At 34.8% G+C, this 16,401-nt stretch overlaps 1 protein-coding gene across 2 annotated transcripts; it reads left to right on the top strand.

Moving 5' to 3' along the window:
* Positions 1 to 1,508: 1,508 nt before the first annotated feature.
* G3BP1 (G3BP stress granule assembly factor 1) lies at positions 1,509 to 15,527 on the top strand. 2 transcript variants are annotated; one of them, XM_044661780.1, is made up of 11 exons: positions 1,509 to 1,615; positions 2,059 to 2,140; positions 2,787 to 2,960; positions 7,333 to 7,423; positions 8,211 to 8,304; positions 9,450 to 9,654; positions 11,410 to 11,511; positions 11,684 to 11,795; positions 11,963 to 12,091; positions 12,193 to 12,302; positions 14,427 to 15,527. In XM_044661780.1, exons 1-11 carry the CDS (start codon positions 1,521 to 1,523, stop codon positions 14,631 to 14,633), a joined length of 1,401 nt encoding a protein of 466 aa, XP_044517715.1. In that variant the 5' UTR covers positions 1,509 to 1,520; the 3' UTR covers positions 14,634 to 15,527. The 2 variants fall into 2 exon arrangements, with proteins under 2 accessions (XP_044517715.1, XP_044517714.1); XM_044661779.1 differs by having other exon boundaries at positions 12,172 to 12,302.
* The last annotated feature ends 874 nt before the right edge of the window (positions 15,528 to 16,401 follow it).

The raw sequence follows: 16,401 nt of genomic DNA, 5'->3' as shown, positions 1-16,401 counted from the left end.
CCCTCCCCCTTGTGTTTGGTTTTTTTTTGATAGGTTTCCTAGTAGAATTGTTGGGTTAAAAAGTATGATCAGCTTTGTGATTTAATAATTGCTGCTCTTCAGAATGTTTAAACTAGTATTTACTATATATATCCTTGCCCTTTAGGTGAAACTCTGCAGGAATTGTTTTATAGATTGCAATATATTGTGACGTGCACCATTTCTAAGAATTTTTATTTATAAATTCCATTGTAAATATACTTAGCCTCATTCTGTATTTGAAAATTCCATAATTAAAATCCTTTTTCAAAATTTTAGAAAAATCTGGTGTAAATCTAGCCACCCATTTTTCCTTCATTGATATGTGTATATGTAGAATTTCAGAATTAGGAAGGCTATCTAGTCCAATTTTAGCTTTTATTTGACACTCAGTGATAGAAGCTTTATTACTTCCTGAGGTAACCCATTCTATTGTTTAATGTTTCTCCTTATTTAGAAAATTTTTCTTTATTCACTTGAACCGTATCTTGCGGTTTTACTTTGGTTATGGCCTCTGCCCTCTTAGCCCTTTGCAGGATATTTGCTTTTTTATTTGCTAAGTCAATCTTTTCAGATATTTGAAAAGCTATTTTTCAAGTGTTTTCTCCTTCCCTGACTCACATTACATTGTTGCCTTATGCCCCCTACACGCACAACATAATATCTAGTACAAAAACACTGGTGTGCAGTACAATAGAAAATCTTCTTCCTTCCATCCTAGATAGACTTTATAATGGAGTTTTCTTACCTTAGCATGGTACTTAACCTGTAGCTTTATGTTTTATTCTGATTGGTTTTGGTCTCATTTTAGACTTGAATATTTTTGGAATTCTATTGTGAAGGGGATGAAGGGATGAAGGTAGGAGGATTGGTGGAATGGGAGAAAGGAGAGAGGAAGGTAGAGGAAAGGGAAAGGAGAAGAAGGTAGGGATGTCCAGCCCCAGCAGGGGGAAATTGACCAGAGAGCAACTTTAGGGTTTAGAATAGCTAGGTTTTATTTTAATTAGAAAAGGCAAGGTTTAGGAAAAATTAGGAGATAAACAGAAAGGAAAAAAGGTGCCAAGAGAGAAAGAGAGAGAGCGCGCCGGAGCTCAGAATCCCTAGCATTTCCGGACTCCAGAGCAGACCCTCCAGGTTAGAGAGAGAAAAGGCTCCAAACTCTCTCATACTTTCTATGATAGTCCTGGGAGTTGTAGTCTTCCAGGACTTAAAACAATTCCAAATGACACACTATTATTAGTATATTGGCTAGTATTGCAAAAAAGTATTTTTCTTCTAAACTCTTTATTATGGTTGCTGGGTAAACAATTTGAGACAATGAAAACCCCACTGAATTGCATTTCTAAAGTGTTTAAACAATTTTTAAGTTACTTTTATTTTTGATTGAATATAAACATAAACATCTCTTGTGGTATAAGTTACTACATCCTATCTGGATGCAGAATAAATTTAAATTAGATCTTTTTGTCATAATTTCTCTTAGGTTGCAGTTGACCAAAGAGATGGTTATGGAGAAGCCAAGTCCCCTGCTGGTCGGGCGGGAATTTGTGAGACAGTATTATACTCTGCTGAACCAGGCACCAGACATGCTGCATAGGTAAGCATTCCTTTTTGTTAAGCTGGACAGTTTTAGTATGCATAATGTGTTTCCTTTTGATCAGTAGAAGTGGCACGATATAGTAAAAAGAGCCTTTGAACTGGATTGGTGTGCTTTGTCACTTACTCTAGTGGTAACTTTAAACCATTGTTTCCTTATAAAACTGAGGTAATGATGCTTTTACTGATTGCTTATATGGCTGTGGATTAAATGATTTCTAAATGGTAAATAGCCACTATATTTACTTTGAAAAAACCTCAGGTGTGACCTGTTTGGACTATTCAGGTAAAATAGGCATTGGTCCTTTAAAAAAAACCAAAAAACCAAACACAAGGCCACATTTTCTAAGTATTAAAGAAAACGTGAGTAATTGAATTAGAAGACAGATTTTAAGAATAAAAAATTAAGCAAGATTTTTGAAGCCATCAGATTCTGTCTTATAGGTTTTATGGCAAGAACTCATCTTATGTTCATGGAGGTTTAGATTCCAATGGAAAACCAGCTGATGCCGTCTATGGACAAAAGGTAAGCATTTTGAAACAATTGCCAATTTTTCTCTTAGGTTATTATTAAATCTAATGTATTCCAAAAATGTGGAATTGTGAGAAATATCTCTTTCTAAATATACTGCCTTTCAACTAACTTAGAATTTGGAAGCATGGGATTTTAGGACTTGGCTTAATTGGTTTAAGAGACAAAAATCTTTATATCAAAATAATTTCAGGATCATTGTTTTATGCAAATTTCATAATGTCTTGGATTTTGGTTGTTTAACTTGTGAGAATTGGATAATCTTAGAAATCATGAAATTTTCAATATTTTTCAAGCATCAATTATTCATTATACTATATCTTCAATGATAGAGAATTCCTGCCCTCAAGTAGCTTTTAAGGCTAATTGGGATTTTTATATAAGGATTCAGTAACTACGTAGATAGAAGAAATCAGGTTGGGAAATAAGGACAAGGTGACAGTTTAGATAGGCCTGTGTGGTAGATTTGTAGTGAAATTATTAAGAAAATCTGAGGTTTTTTAGCTATAGGTAAAGGAATTTTTTTGGATAAAGGGGGGAAAAAGGTACCCTCGAAACAACAAACTTGAAAAATGAGTTAACTGTTGAAATTGACAATAAATTTACGTTGGGTTAGCTGATTGATTCTTGGGTTCTTTAGGAAATCCATCGCAAAGTGATGTCCCAAAACTTTACAAATTGTCATACCAAGATTCGTCATGTGGATGCTCATGCTACCCTCAATGATGGTGTTGTGGTCCAGGTGATGGGGTTGCTATCTAATAATAACCAGGCATTTCGAAGATTTATGCAGACATTTGTACTTGCTCCTGAGGTATGTATTAATGTGAACTGTCATTTTTAATGTTATGACAACCCCAAATCTTAAAGAATAGTGAATTCACACATAACTACTGAAAAGAATTTTTAAGACTAATGATAAATATGAAAAATGATAAAGGCTCGTATAAATATATATATTAGTAATTTAATTAAAGCCATGTTGATAAAGTTATCAGACCACGCGCTTGTAAGCATTCAAAACTGCCGCCTCCATTTTGTTTCCTGTCTCCTGGAAGCGCCTACTCGCAAAAAAGACCACTCCCTCCTAACCCAGGAGATTTAAGCTCTTCCTGACCATAGACCTCCCCATGCCCCCAAAGACCCGGAAACGGAAACAGCTGGACCATGTTGGATCACGGGAAATTTTGATACATTTCCCCTGTCCATAGAAATATATATACACTTTTAGATGGCTTTTCCCAATTTTCACTTTTACACTACACAAGTTGAATTACTTTTTAGTAACCAGATTATTAACCTCTCTTGTTTGGTTTTTCTTGATAATATCCTTTTTGTTACAGTTGTCTAAATTGTAATTCTAGTCCATTGCTTTGGGTTTTTTCCTTTGGTGGACAATTAAAAAATTGGAAATAAAAAATCATTGGATGGAGGCATTGAATTCTTTATCTATAATTAGATACATGTAAAATTTTTGTCAGGGGAAATATAATGTGAGACAATTTCACTGTTTGGCAGCTCTGATTAGTGGGAAATTCTTGGCTTTTTCATTTTGGGCTGGTATTTCCAACAAACTTGCCCACTGGCAGTGTTAGTGTTAGTTAGTTCTGTACTTTAAAGCTATATAGAATTCTAATTATTTGGTATGACAGTCCTTCAGACACTTTGAAGTTTCATTTATGTTTCTTTCCTCACTTGTGGGGCTGCAGTTTTCCTCCTCTGTCCCCAATTCCTTCAAGCTTCTCTCAAAGAACATGTTGAATGCCTTCTTACCACTGTGGTTAATCTCTTATAGACAATACTCTAGTTTGTCAGTGTTCTTATTAAAAAGTGAGACCTAAAATGAATTTAACAAAGTATTGCTTTTAACAAAGTCTCAGCTTAGTGGAAGTCTTAAGGCTTGACAGTCACAAATTTTCTATTTTACCAGACCAACAGATGAAGGTCATGGTTCCCACATCTGGTTTAATGGATCCCATAGAAACTGCAAATTATGGTGCAGCAATTCCTGGACTTAAACAATGTTGTCAATCAACCCTAAGAGAATTACTTTAAAGCATTGTGGATAGGTGAAAGCCACTGTTTGAGATTAAAAGTAATGTTCTAGGAGGTTCTCTGTTATCTCAGGAGATATCTCAAAAGAGCCCATAACTGAGTCCCAGAGAATCTACCTGAGAGCAAAATTAATTCAAAACTGTTCCCATTCTCTGCTTTTTTGGTTCTTGGCTTAGAACATTTCTGACCCTTGATCTCCATTAATCTTGAAGAACAAAAGAGCAAGAATATCAAGGGAACTAATGGGAAAAAAAATGTGAAGGATGGTGCCCCAGCAGTACCAGAATTTAAATTATACTGTAAAGCAGTAATCATAAAAACAGTCTGGTACTGGATAAGAAATAGAATGGAATAGATTAGGGGTAAGTGACCCCAGTAATCTAGTGTTTGATAAACCTAAAGATATCCCAGCTTTTGGGATAAGAACTGATTATGTTGGGAAAATCAGAAAAAAGTGGCAAAAATTAGATCTAGACCAATATCTCATATCAAAATAAGGTCAAAATGGATATATGATTTAGATGTCAAAGGCCATATTATAAGTAAATTAGCGGGGTGGGGGGGGGGGGGGGTGGCATAAAATAGTTTACCTGTCAAGATTTATGGAGAGGGGAGGGATTTATGACCAAATAAGAGATAGAGAATGTTACAAGATTATTTAATTTGTACAAACCAATGCAACCAAGATTAGAAGGGAAACAACAAACTGGGAGAAATTTTTATAATAAATTTCTAATATAGGACTAATTTATCCAATATATAAATCAAATTTATAAGAACACAAGTCATTCCCCAAATGACAAATGGTCAAAGGATATGAATAAGAAGTTTTCAGATGAAGAAACCAAAACATCATATAAAACATGTTTTAAATCCCCCTTGATTAGAGAAATGCAAATTAAAACAACTTTGAGGTGCCACCTCACAACTGTTAGATTGACCAGTATGACAGTAAAGGAAAGTGATAAATGTTTAAGAGGGAAAATGGGTTTTTTGATTGGATATATTATTTAAAGGTGTGGTCCCCAAGGAACTGAATAAATAACTGTTCCTAAAATGATTTTAGTAATTTCATTACAAAATATAAAAGAGTGAAAGTAGAGAGATGAAGAGGGTAGAGTAAGAGATCTAACTTAATGAACTATATTTGTATTCAAGTCTCCAGCAGGGCTCCAGAGGCCCAGCCAGAGAGCCTAAAACTCAATTAACAAGGGGTTTAGCCACTAGTCCAGAGGCTAGTACCTCCAGTGAAGTTAAGGTAGTCAGTCAGCCTTTTTCAGTCAGTCTCAGGGTCCCAGCCAGAGCTCCTTCAGGTCCAAGACATGAACAAGAAGTAGTAAAAAGGGCTGAACCCTGGAAGTTCTCTTAATTTATCCAGGCCATTTCTTTCATCACTTCCTGTGTCTTCCTCTTAGTTTTACCCAATCACAACAGATAGGACTGCCTAGGGGGCAGTCAGTCAATTCTGAATCATCACCCATTTTTACACACACACAGACCTCCCCACTTTAGAATTAAGTGGAGTTGTTTACACTTTTGGTAATTAGATTTAAGAATGGGCAAGGTGGATTTAATCTCATTATCACAGTTGGAGGAAATGTGGCAGAATAGGGACATGCATTGCTGGTGGAGTTGTGAACTGATCAAACCATTTTGGAGGGCAATTTGGAATTATGTCCAAAGGCTTATAAAACAATGCATACATACCCTTTAATCCAGTAATACCACTACTAAGTCTCTGTCTCAAAGAAATACAAAAAAAGGGGGAAAGGACTTAATCAAAAATATTTACAGCTGCTCTTCTTGTGGTGGCAAAGAATTGGAAATTAAGGAGATGCTCTTCAGTTAGGAAATGGCCAAATAAATTGTGGCATATGAAGATGATTGAATGCTATATTGTGCTATGATTAGAATTTCAGAAAGAATGGAAAAGACCTACACGAACCGATGCAGAGTGAAATAAGCAGAACCAGGAAAATACTGTACATAGTAACAGCAATATTGTGAATAATCAACTGTGATAGACTTAGCTATTATTGGCAATACAATTATCCAGGACAATTCTGAGGGATTTAGGTTAAAGAATGCTGTCCACCTCCAGAGAAAGAACTGTCAGTGTATGTGAATCAGTGTATGTGAAAGCAGATGATTTATCACTTGTTTATTTGGGTTTATACTTCAGGGTTTTGGTTTTATAAGATTATTCACAAAAATGAACAACATGGAAATAGGTTTTACATGGTAATATATATATATAATGTATATATATATATGTAAAACCCAGATTTTCTTGCCAGCACTGGGAAGGGGGGAGCAAGGGATGTGAGGGAGGGAGATAAATTCAATCATATAACTTAGATGTTTGGAAATTTTATTACATGTAATTGGCAAAAAAAAATTTAATAAAACCCTAAGTGACCAGGTTCACAAATATCAACTTCATAGCACAACAGCTTCTGCCCCCTGATTCTTTTAGCAAAGTTGAGGAGGTGCCATTAAAACAGCAACAAAGGACAGACACAAACCCTTTTTATTGATGTATCCAGCCATCTGAGGCATTGTGTATGTTTCTGGGCATGTGTGACCCAAATTGGGACTTGCTTATATGTAGTCTACCTAGCTGACTTAAAAACCAAGGTTTTACTGCCCTTTCTGTTCCAACTGCTTCTTGCAGGCTGTCTCTCACTCTTGGAGGTGCTAGAATATCATTGTTTTCCTGTTATTCTGTTACCACTAATGCAGTCAGTCACTGCTTCCTATGCTTACTTGAAGGCTCCTTTTGTGGCTTTCCTTATTTAACATTTAGTACTTCTTGTTACTGCCCTTATCACAACTGGATAGAGTAAACTGAGTTTACTCTGTGTCCATCTATATCCTATTCCTAATTTAAGGTATCATTAAATTATAGATCTACAAGGATGTTAATATAAAGTATTTAAGAATCTTTACCTATGTTATTTACTGCACTTATATTTTAAAACATTGCTAATGATTATAATATTGAATATACTAGATTTTACTTGTCTATTAAATGGTATAAACTCATTTCAGTAAATCCTTTACTGATACTTCAGGTGATCAGTTTTTTGAAATGCCTGCTGAGTAAGTAGGTGTCTCTCCTTCCATTTTAGGGTTCTGTTGCAAACAAATTCTATGTTCACAATGACATCTTCCGATACCAAGATGAGGTTTTTGGTGGCTTTATCACTGAACCTCAAGAAGGTAAGGAAAACAATATATTGATTTCCTTTTCATATGTCAGTTTATTGGCCAACTATTAATGTCTTAGGGCTACCATATTTAGGGCATTTTTAGTTCATTGACCACTTTTTGTCACTAATGTTCAACTTAAGAAAATGTACTTCTTTCTATTTAATTTGAATGGCAGGTCCTATATTTCTTTTAATAATCACTTTAAAAGTTTGCCTTTTGAGTTCATGCAGGAGTGTGCTAGAACTGTTTTATAGAAGCTGATACTTTGGAAATTGGCAAGCCTACAAATCAGGGCTTGGTTTATTGTTTTATTTGTCTAGATTTAAGAAAGTGATGAAGAAAATGGTAATAATGCAAGTTAAACAGCTAGTTAACAAAATATTTGCCAGCAGATTTAACAATATCCACTTAATAGGCTCCTTATAGTCTTTTTGGTGTGTGGATAACTCAGTTCACTTCATTGAGGTTTAGGTTGATCCTTCTATATACTCCATTTTATTTAGAGGGCAAGGGAAGTGACACAAACCTTTTATAAAAATGAAAGAATATAATGAATACTGAACATTGCACCATACACTAGGCCATACCTTATGAATTCTGTCCTTTAGTAAAATTATAGTTTCCACTGAGGGATGCTTCTACAAAGAACTAAAAGCTTAAAATGATTTCTAAGGAACTGGGATTGCTTTCTCATGAATAGCATATCTCAGTAACTTAATGTTTTTTTCTCCTCATATTTAAATGTTTATTAAATAGCCGCATAATTATTTTAATTATATTTAACTCTCTAATATAGAATCTGAGGAAGAAGTAGAAGAACCAGAAGAAAGGCAGCAGACCCCTGAGGTTGTTCCTGATGACTCTGGAACTTTTTATGACCAGACTGTCAGGTAAAGAAACTTCCTTAGAAATAAATAGAAACTTGTTTCTATAGTCAATTTCCTTATATTCTAGTAGGAATTTACAAACAGATTTTGAAATCCTAGAATCTAGGATCTCTAGCATTTTCTGAGAATCAACAGTTTCTCCTTTTGATGGTAAAATAATCTTGAATTTTTATTTTATAAATTGTTAAGAGACAAACCAGCATAGTGAATAATAGCATGATAAATTTGAGGTTAAAAAAAGGTTCAATTCCCACCTCTGTGATTGTTGTTGTTCAGTCATTCTCAGTCATGTCACTTTTTGTGACCTCCTTTGGGGCTATCAAAGATAGTGGTTAGCCATTTCCTTTTAGCTCATTTTATAGTTGAGGAAACTGAGGCAAACAGGATTAGGTGACTTGGAAGATGAGTCTTCCTGACTCTAGACCTAGCACTCCATCCACTGCTCTGCCTAGCTACTCGGGTACCTCCTGGCTATTCAAATATAGTCAAATCACTTAATTTTTCAAAAGCTCAGTTTTCTCATCTGTAAAATGGATAGTACTTAAACTCATCTCATGGGGTGGTTGTGAAAAGTGCTTTGCAAACCTAAAGGACTATATTAGATGAATTGATATTGTTATGAATACCTTCAGTATATCTTATATTTACCTTACTATGTGTAAAGATAAAAAGATTTAAGAGATAACTCTCATGTTGCTTAGTCAGTTAATTATTGAGCATTGTTTTAAGTGATTGTCTTCATTGATCTAATAATCTAATAGGAAGAAATAAAACAGCATGACAAACTGAAGAATTAAATATTGTAAGACAGGATTGTGCTGAATGAAATAGTTTTTTATACATAATTTGATCCAATTTTGAATAGTTATAAAATATATTTTATATATTGTGCACTGTACTGAAGGAAGGAATGAATGAAGACTTGATCTTTAAAAAAATTTATTTTTAGTTTAGAAACCAGTAAGCACTTAAATCCACCCACCTGCAATTCTCCCCCCCCCCCCCCCCTTATTTTTTTCTTCTGAAGAATTATTATTTCTTGTTTTTGGTTCATGACTACGGTCAGAACCTTGGAACTAAGACCATAGTCAGCTTTATTGTTGGTCTCTAGGAAGTGGAATGACTTAATTAATCTGTTATATTACAAGCAATGACCTGGAGGAGCATCTGGAAGAGCCTGTTGTGGAGCCAGAGCCTGAACCAGAACCAGAGCCTGAGCAGGAAGCTGAAACTGAAAGTCATGAAGAAAAATCTGAACCAACTTTGGAAGAGCCTGTTTCTGAGGAGACTCAAAAGAGTTCATCTTCTCCTGTCCCTGTAGATACAGCTCCAGCAGTGCAGGAGGACCTGAGAGTAAGGAAGATTAGTAATTACTATACTAATATCTGGCAACACCTATTATTAATGTCCAATAATTTGTATAGTGTTTGTTCAAATGTGCACAAGTTTTTGGGGAAAGTTCCTTCTTGTTCAGATTCTCATAGTCTTAGTTTGTCTAACAATTCAAGATGCCTAATATTTCTTTGTTTAAAAAGAAGTCTTAGGTATATCTTTTTTAATACCACTAAAATTCTCTTTCCTTCTATCCCCTTGTAGAAAGTCATCTCATGAAATAAGTCTGTTTTAAATAAAAATAATGAAGAGGAAAAGAAATGATTCATTGAAAAAGTATGAAAAATGTGTAATTTATCACAACTGATAAAAGAATACACTTTGTAATTTGCAGCATTCACTTTTATGGTTCTTGATTATTTTACATTGTTATTGTATATGCTGTATTCTTAACTCTGCATAATTCTGTTTATCAATTCGTGTAAATCCATTCTTTTCTTTTTTTTTTAAACCCATACCTTCCGCCTTAGAATCAGTACTGTGTATTGGTTCCAAGGCAGAAGAATGTTAAGGGCTCAGGGTCAAACAGTTAGGAAGTGTTTGAGGCCAGATATAAACCCAGGACCTCCTGTTTCTGGGCCTGACTCAATCCACTGAGCCACCCAGCTGCCTCCAAATCCATTCTTTTCTGTCTTCATTCTGTATTCCATTACATTCATGTACCCACAGTTTAACTTTCCCAATAGACAGGCATTTGCTTTTTAATTCCTTAATATTACTAAAAAGAGCTGCTATGATTATTTTGATTTTGTGGATTTATCAGTGTCCTGTTGGATTATGAGCCTGGTATTAATCTATAGGCTAAAGGGTATAAACATTTTAGTCACTTTATTTGCAGAGAATTGCTTTCCAAAATGGCTGTACTCCACTAACAATGTACTGATTGTGCTTATATTTCTATACCCCCTTCCCACAACATAGACTATTCACATATATGTGTGTGTGTGTGTGTGTGTGTGTGTGTGTGTGTGTGTGTGTGTGTGTGTATGTATATATGTATATATATGTATATTTTGGGTGGGGGCTACTTTTAGAAATGTGAGGTAATAAGTTGTGAACAGTAGGTGGCATATGAAAACTTATATCCTGGTACCCCTACATAATGCTACCACATGTGCTTTATAATAATTTTTTAAATAATTCACCATATCCTCATAACCTATCTTCCTTCATTCCTTTAGTTTATCTAACTTCATTTGATGTATTTTCAGTGTACTCTGAATATAGAATTCTCCATGGCCTTCTATTTTGTTCCATTTTTGCTGTTCCATTACTCATTGCCCATGTTATACTTAATTAATCCTTTTCCTTTGGTAGGGGCACATAGTAGTTATAACCTCCCCTCTATTCCCTTTTTCTATTTTCTCCTTCATGTATGTGGCATATTTATTCCATCTGTAATCATATTTTGGTTGAATGGCTTGTCCCTATCTTTCCCCTGACTCATGTTTATCCTCCCCAAGTTCTAGAATCCTTTTCTCCTACTTTTCATGGTTTGTTATTTGAATGATAAATTAATTCTGTCCTAAAAGCAGATGAAACCATGGCCACTTGTCATTTTAAGAATTGCTAAAAACTACTCTTGAAAGCTGGTGTGAGTGGATATGGGAATTTGTTGCTTTGAAAATGTCTGCAAGGGTCAGAGTCTGCTTCTAAGGAACAGAAGAAATTTGTATGTTTTGACTGATCCTTCTTTGTTTACACCATTTCTTTTAGACATTTTCTTGGGCATCTGTTACCAGTAAGAACCTCCCACCTAGTGGAGCTGTTCCAGTGTCTGGGATACCACCTCATGTTGTTAAAGTACCAGCATCACAGGTGAGGTCTTAATAATGTGAAAATTAGATTTCGTTTTAGAAGAACTTTTTTGTTGATACTCTAGAGGAAAAAATACAATCCAAATGTTGTAGCAGATAACTTACATTAGTTAGCACACCTAACTTGGTGAGATTTACTTATTTACATATAAATCAAATCGTTTTTAATCCAGGCTCGCCCAGAATCAAAACCTGAATCTCAGGCACCGCCACAAAGGCCCCAGAGGGACCAGAGAGTGAGGGAACAAAGAACTAATATCCCACCCCAGCGGGGACCCAGACCAAGTAAGAGGACCTTAGGAAGTTTTAGAGGTTTTGATTTTGTGTTTCAGACTGTGATAAATAAGTCTTTTCTCTTATTAATGATGGTTGGTTTGAAGGGCCATTGGAATCAGTACAGACTTTTATTGATTTTTTTTTTTAATGTGACTTGAATTATTTTTCTTTTTAAGTTCGTGAAGGTGGTGAACAGGGTGATATGGATACAAGGAGAATTGTACGATATCCAGACAGTCACCAGCTTTTTGTTGGAAATCTTCCACACGATGTGGACAAAGCAGAACTAAAAGATTTCTTCCAAAGTAGGTTACTGAATTGTCAAAATTTGGATTGAAAGTGTAAGTGCTCATGGCATAACAACAGGTCTAACAAGTGACCGAAGGTTTCTGTGTTTCGTTCAAAGGTTATGGGAATGTTGTGGAACTTCGAATTAATAGTGGTGGAAAGCTACCCAATTTTGGTTTTGTGGTGTTTGATGACCCAGAGCCTGTTCAGAAGATCCTTGGCAGCAGGGTAAGACTATTTTGTATATATAGTATTGTGTTCGTAAGTAAACATGACATTGGTAGTGAAAGTGTGTGTGTGTGTGTGTGTGTGTGTGTGTGTTTAGGTCTCATTTTATGATAATAATTTTTCTTGTTTGATTTGAACAAATGACTACTGAATTCCAGTTTGGTCTCTAATGCTTTTTCTATATGATAAAAGTATTACAGTATTAAAAAGTCTATAAAAATTATTAGATACATATACCCTGTTTTGCAAAAGGCATGATCTCTTTGTAGAGCAAAAACCAAGGTGTTCAGAAATATTAACATATTTCAAAGTCTTATCCTGTAGCCTAGGACAAATACAAATAGTTGTAGTAGTAATAGGTATAATGTGGGAATAAGGACAGAACAATGTGCTATTGTAGGTCAGAGGAAGGAGAGACTAAAATGATGACATTCATTGTCTTAAATTACTTTAGTATGAGAAACCCCTTAATTTTTGTGTGAGAGACAAAATCCTTACAGAAAAATTCTTCTATATAGCAACCCAATCATTTAAGTTTTGAGGCAAAAGAGAATAACTACTTATGTTACAGTGATGGTCTATTGTTTTTTACATATATATTAGAATTCTCTTGAAAAACTGTCATCTACGAAACCTATTGTTTTGTAGATTATATTGTATATACTTTTTTTTAATCTTTTGAACAGCTAATAGGAAAATAAAACATAAGAATAGTTAATCCAAAACTTGATATTTCTTTCCCCATACCTATTTTTTATGTTTGGTTCTTTTTAACTGAAAAATACAATTGTAAATATGGAGGTCTTAATCTGGTAACTTGTAGTACTTCAAAATAGTAAAGCCTGCTAACATGACCTGACTTAGGAGGAGTTAGAAAAGATAAATTCCTTATTTTTTCTCCCTAGTCTTACAAAATGCTAGGCATGAATAAACTTCAAACCCCAGTCTCTAAGCATTGGAGGAAATTGGCCCAAATATGGTGACCATCCATTTATAAAATTATGTTAATTAGTAAACACATTCTCAAGAGAGAGAGAGAGAGGGAGGGAGGGAGGAGTGTTTACCTTCTGTCTTAGAATCAATACTAGTTATTGGTTCCAAGACAAACAAGTGCTAAGGCCGTAAACTAAATAGGCTAGATAGTTGCTGAGCCCATATTTAAACCCTGGACCTCCTTTCTCCAGACCTGACTATCCATTGAGCCAACTAGTGCTCTTTTATTTTTAATATAATCCAGTCTGTAATCCAAGCTTAATGAAAAGTATTTACTTTTTTGTGTTTCGCCCATATTATCCTCTTCTGCATTGTAAGACTCTATCAATACAGTAGTATCTTAATTATTTGTCTTTATTATATTATCTGGTTCCTAGCACAGTGCTTTGTCTACGCAGATGGCAGGCACTTGGTAAATGGTTTCTGAAAGAATAATAGAATTCCAGAATTGAAAGGGACCTCAAAGATGCTAAAAACCTGAACCTCTTCTAAAAGATTCTTGGTAAATGATCATCCAGCTTCTACTTGAAAACCTTCTGTCAAAACATTTTACTCCTTAAGAAAACCCATTCATTCAGTTGTTGGTTTGCTTTATTAGGAATTTCTTTGTGTCTCTTCCCTCTCCAATCTCAATTTTATCTGTTTAAATGCCTGTATGAATCAGGCATATATTAAAACAAATTAAGCATTACCCTCTTTCAGCTTTTATCTCACCTGTAATAGCTCAGGTTCAGTTAATTCCACTGTTTGTTCCATTATCTCATCACTCCAAATTCTCCTCCCCCCATCCTGGTGCCTGCCATATCAGGGCTAAACTTTATTGTTGGAGAATATCTTTCCTTTTTTGTAGCTGTTGGGGAAATAGTATCTTGAGGCTATTTTTTTTAAGGTATTATATGATGAGATTAAGGCTTTTTAAAGCTACTCTAGGAACTTATCCAAAGTGCTTTGGGAATCTCAAAGTGCTATATGTCAATTATTGTTCTTAGTACACTTTTGCTTCTATGTTCTTAATTCCAAATAACCAAGTAAATGAATTTTGAGAACAAATGTGGCATTTTGTCTAACTTATACATTTAATATTTGGTGGCATTCAGGAACTGTAATTTTAGAAATCTTTAACTTTTACAGCCCATCATGTTCAGAGGTGAAGTGCGTTTGAATGTTGAAGAAAAGAAGACAAGAGCTGCTAGAGAAGGTGATCGTCGGGATAACAGGCCACGTGGACCAGGAGGCCCACGCAGTGGCCTAGGTGGAGGAATAAGAGGGCCTCCCCGTGGAGGAATGTCCCAGAAACCAGGATTTGGAGCCGGAAGGGGAATTGGTCAACGTCAGTGAATTTGGCGCAAAGATCTTCACATGACGGCACAAACCTTTGCTCCTGCAGCGTTGTGAATTTCAGCCTTGGGTATCTTGGAATGTGACCCTAGCCTGTTATATAGACTGCCTACGTTTGATACAATTTCAGGCCCTTTTTTGTTTGTGTTAATGGTTTTTTTGTGTGTGCTGTTCATTCCCCGCTGCCCCCCCAAGTCCTTGTCCCCAATTCCATTTTTGTGGAACAATATTTTAGGAAAAGTCGATTTTAAAAGAAGAAAAAAAAACTGAAATTCTTGCTCACCTCAAATATACGGACTAGATTTTTTTCTTCTTCTTTTTTTACAACAGCGGTTTTATCCCAAAGGACTATATCTTTTGCTTATAACTGATATTGGAATAATTTTCTTTTATCTTTTCCACGTGTTCCAAGAATCTGTCAGAAACCCAGGATTTGGCAAACATTTTGAGGGCAGGAAAAAACCCCTGTTGTTCATTGAGGGCCATGACTACTCTCTGGTTTGGAGTTGTTGCCACTGGAAAAATTGACAGTCACACTTTTCTCTGGCATGGTTAAAAAACGGAATAAAGGGTATTCATAGAACTTTTTTTTGCTTTTGATACGTGATCACACAAAATGAATTCTAAACTACTGTTTTTACCACTTGCAATTTTGGATTGTGGGATAAGTTTTAAATGTGTAGAATTCAACTCTTTAAAACGCTTTTCCTGAATTTGTGGAAAAAATTTTTTATTGGAGTAGGGAGTTTTTTCATGTTTTAGTTTGTATTTGTAAAAAAACAAAACAAAACAAAAAAACAGCAAAATGTTGTGCCTTCTATTTATCTCTCATTCCAGTCTTGGCAAATTGTTTAAAAATAAATAAAAAATAAAAACATCTAGATTGCTTTATCAGGTTCAGAGTATGTGGGAATTTTTCCCTGAAATGTTTTGTTAAGAGTCTTTTCATCTTAAAGCATCATCTGCATTATGATATTTTATCTTGTGTTCATAGTTAACTACATGGTTCTTAAAGGCGTACAGAAGACGAATCTAACCTAGAATGCTTTTGGTTCACTCTTGATTGAAAAAAGTCTTTTAGATCTTCTGACCTAAAATTAGTCATCCTATAAATTAGTTATAATAAGTATAGCATATTAGAAGGGATTTGAAACCCTTGTGCTGGAGTTAGCTATCACTGAAACTCATAGTTAACAATAAATTTTATCTTTTTACAATAGTTTTTATTAGTGTTTTAAAAGGTCTTGTTTTTGTAAACAGTTAAATTTTTTTTCTGAATGGAAGGCTCATGTAAAGGTAAGAACTAATTAAGTATATAGTGTATTTTGTGATGTAGTTGGTTCTGGGAGGTAGTTTTTGTAGATTTTTATTTAGATGCTTGGGAAACCTAACCTTGATTCTTATCTGTTATTTACCCATAGAGCAAATTTATTTTCACTTTGAATAGTTTTTATATTCTCCTACATTGGAAGGGGTTTGGAAAAGTTCACGTTATTTTGAAATTGTTGAGCAGATCATGCTCTAAGCTGGTCAGTAGTATATAGTTTTTATTGGAAACCAGTGGAACAGTCAATCCAAAGTGTTAATGGATTGAACTCAGCCTGGAAAGGGAGAGATCTTCAGTCTCACAAAGGACTCTGTTTAGTGGTCTTATTCAGTATTTTCATTCTTACTTTGGATGAAAGGCATAAATACTGAAGAATGACCTTTGAAGACTATAATGGGCTAAATTTATCTTTAGGTTTTCTTTTTAACAAATTCAAAATCT

The sequence above is a fragment of the Gracilinanus agilis genome, chromosome 2 (genome assembly GCF_016433145.1).
Source record: "Gracilinanus agilis isolate LMUSP501 chromosome 2, AgileGrace, whole genome shotgun sequence".
NCBI lineage: Eukaryota > Metazoa > Chordata > Mammalia > Didelphimorphia > Didelphidae > Gracilinanus > Gracilinanus agilis.
This window is presented reverse-complemented; position numbering and strand designations above follow the sequence as displayed.

Coding starts and splice junctions, on each gene's coding strand:
- G3BP1 (XM_044661779.1), top strand. CDS start 1,521: ATGGTTATGGAGAAGCCAAGTCCCCTGCTGGTCGGGCGGGAATTTGTG. Junction 2,141..2,786: donor ATGCCGTCTATGGACAAAAG/GTAAGCATTTTG, acceptor TGGGTTCTTTAG/GAAATCCATCGCAAAGTGAT. Junction 9,655..11,409: donor CAGTGCAGGAGGACCTGAGA/GTAAGGAAGATT, acceptor CATTTCTTTTAG/ACATTTTCTTGGGCATCTGT.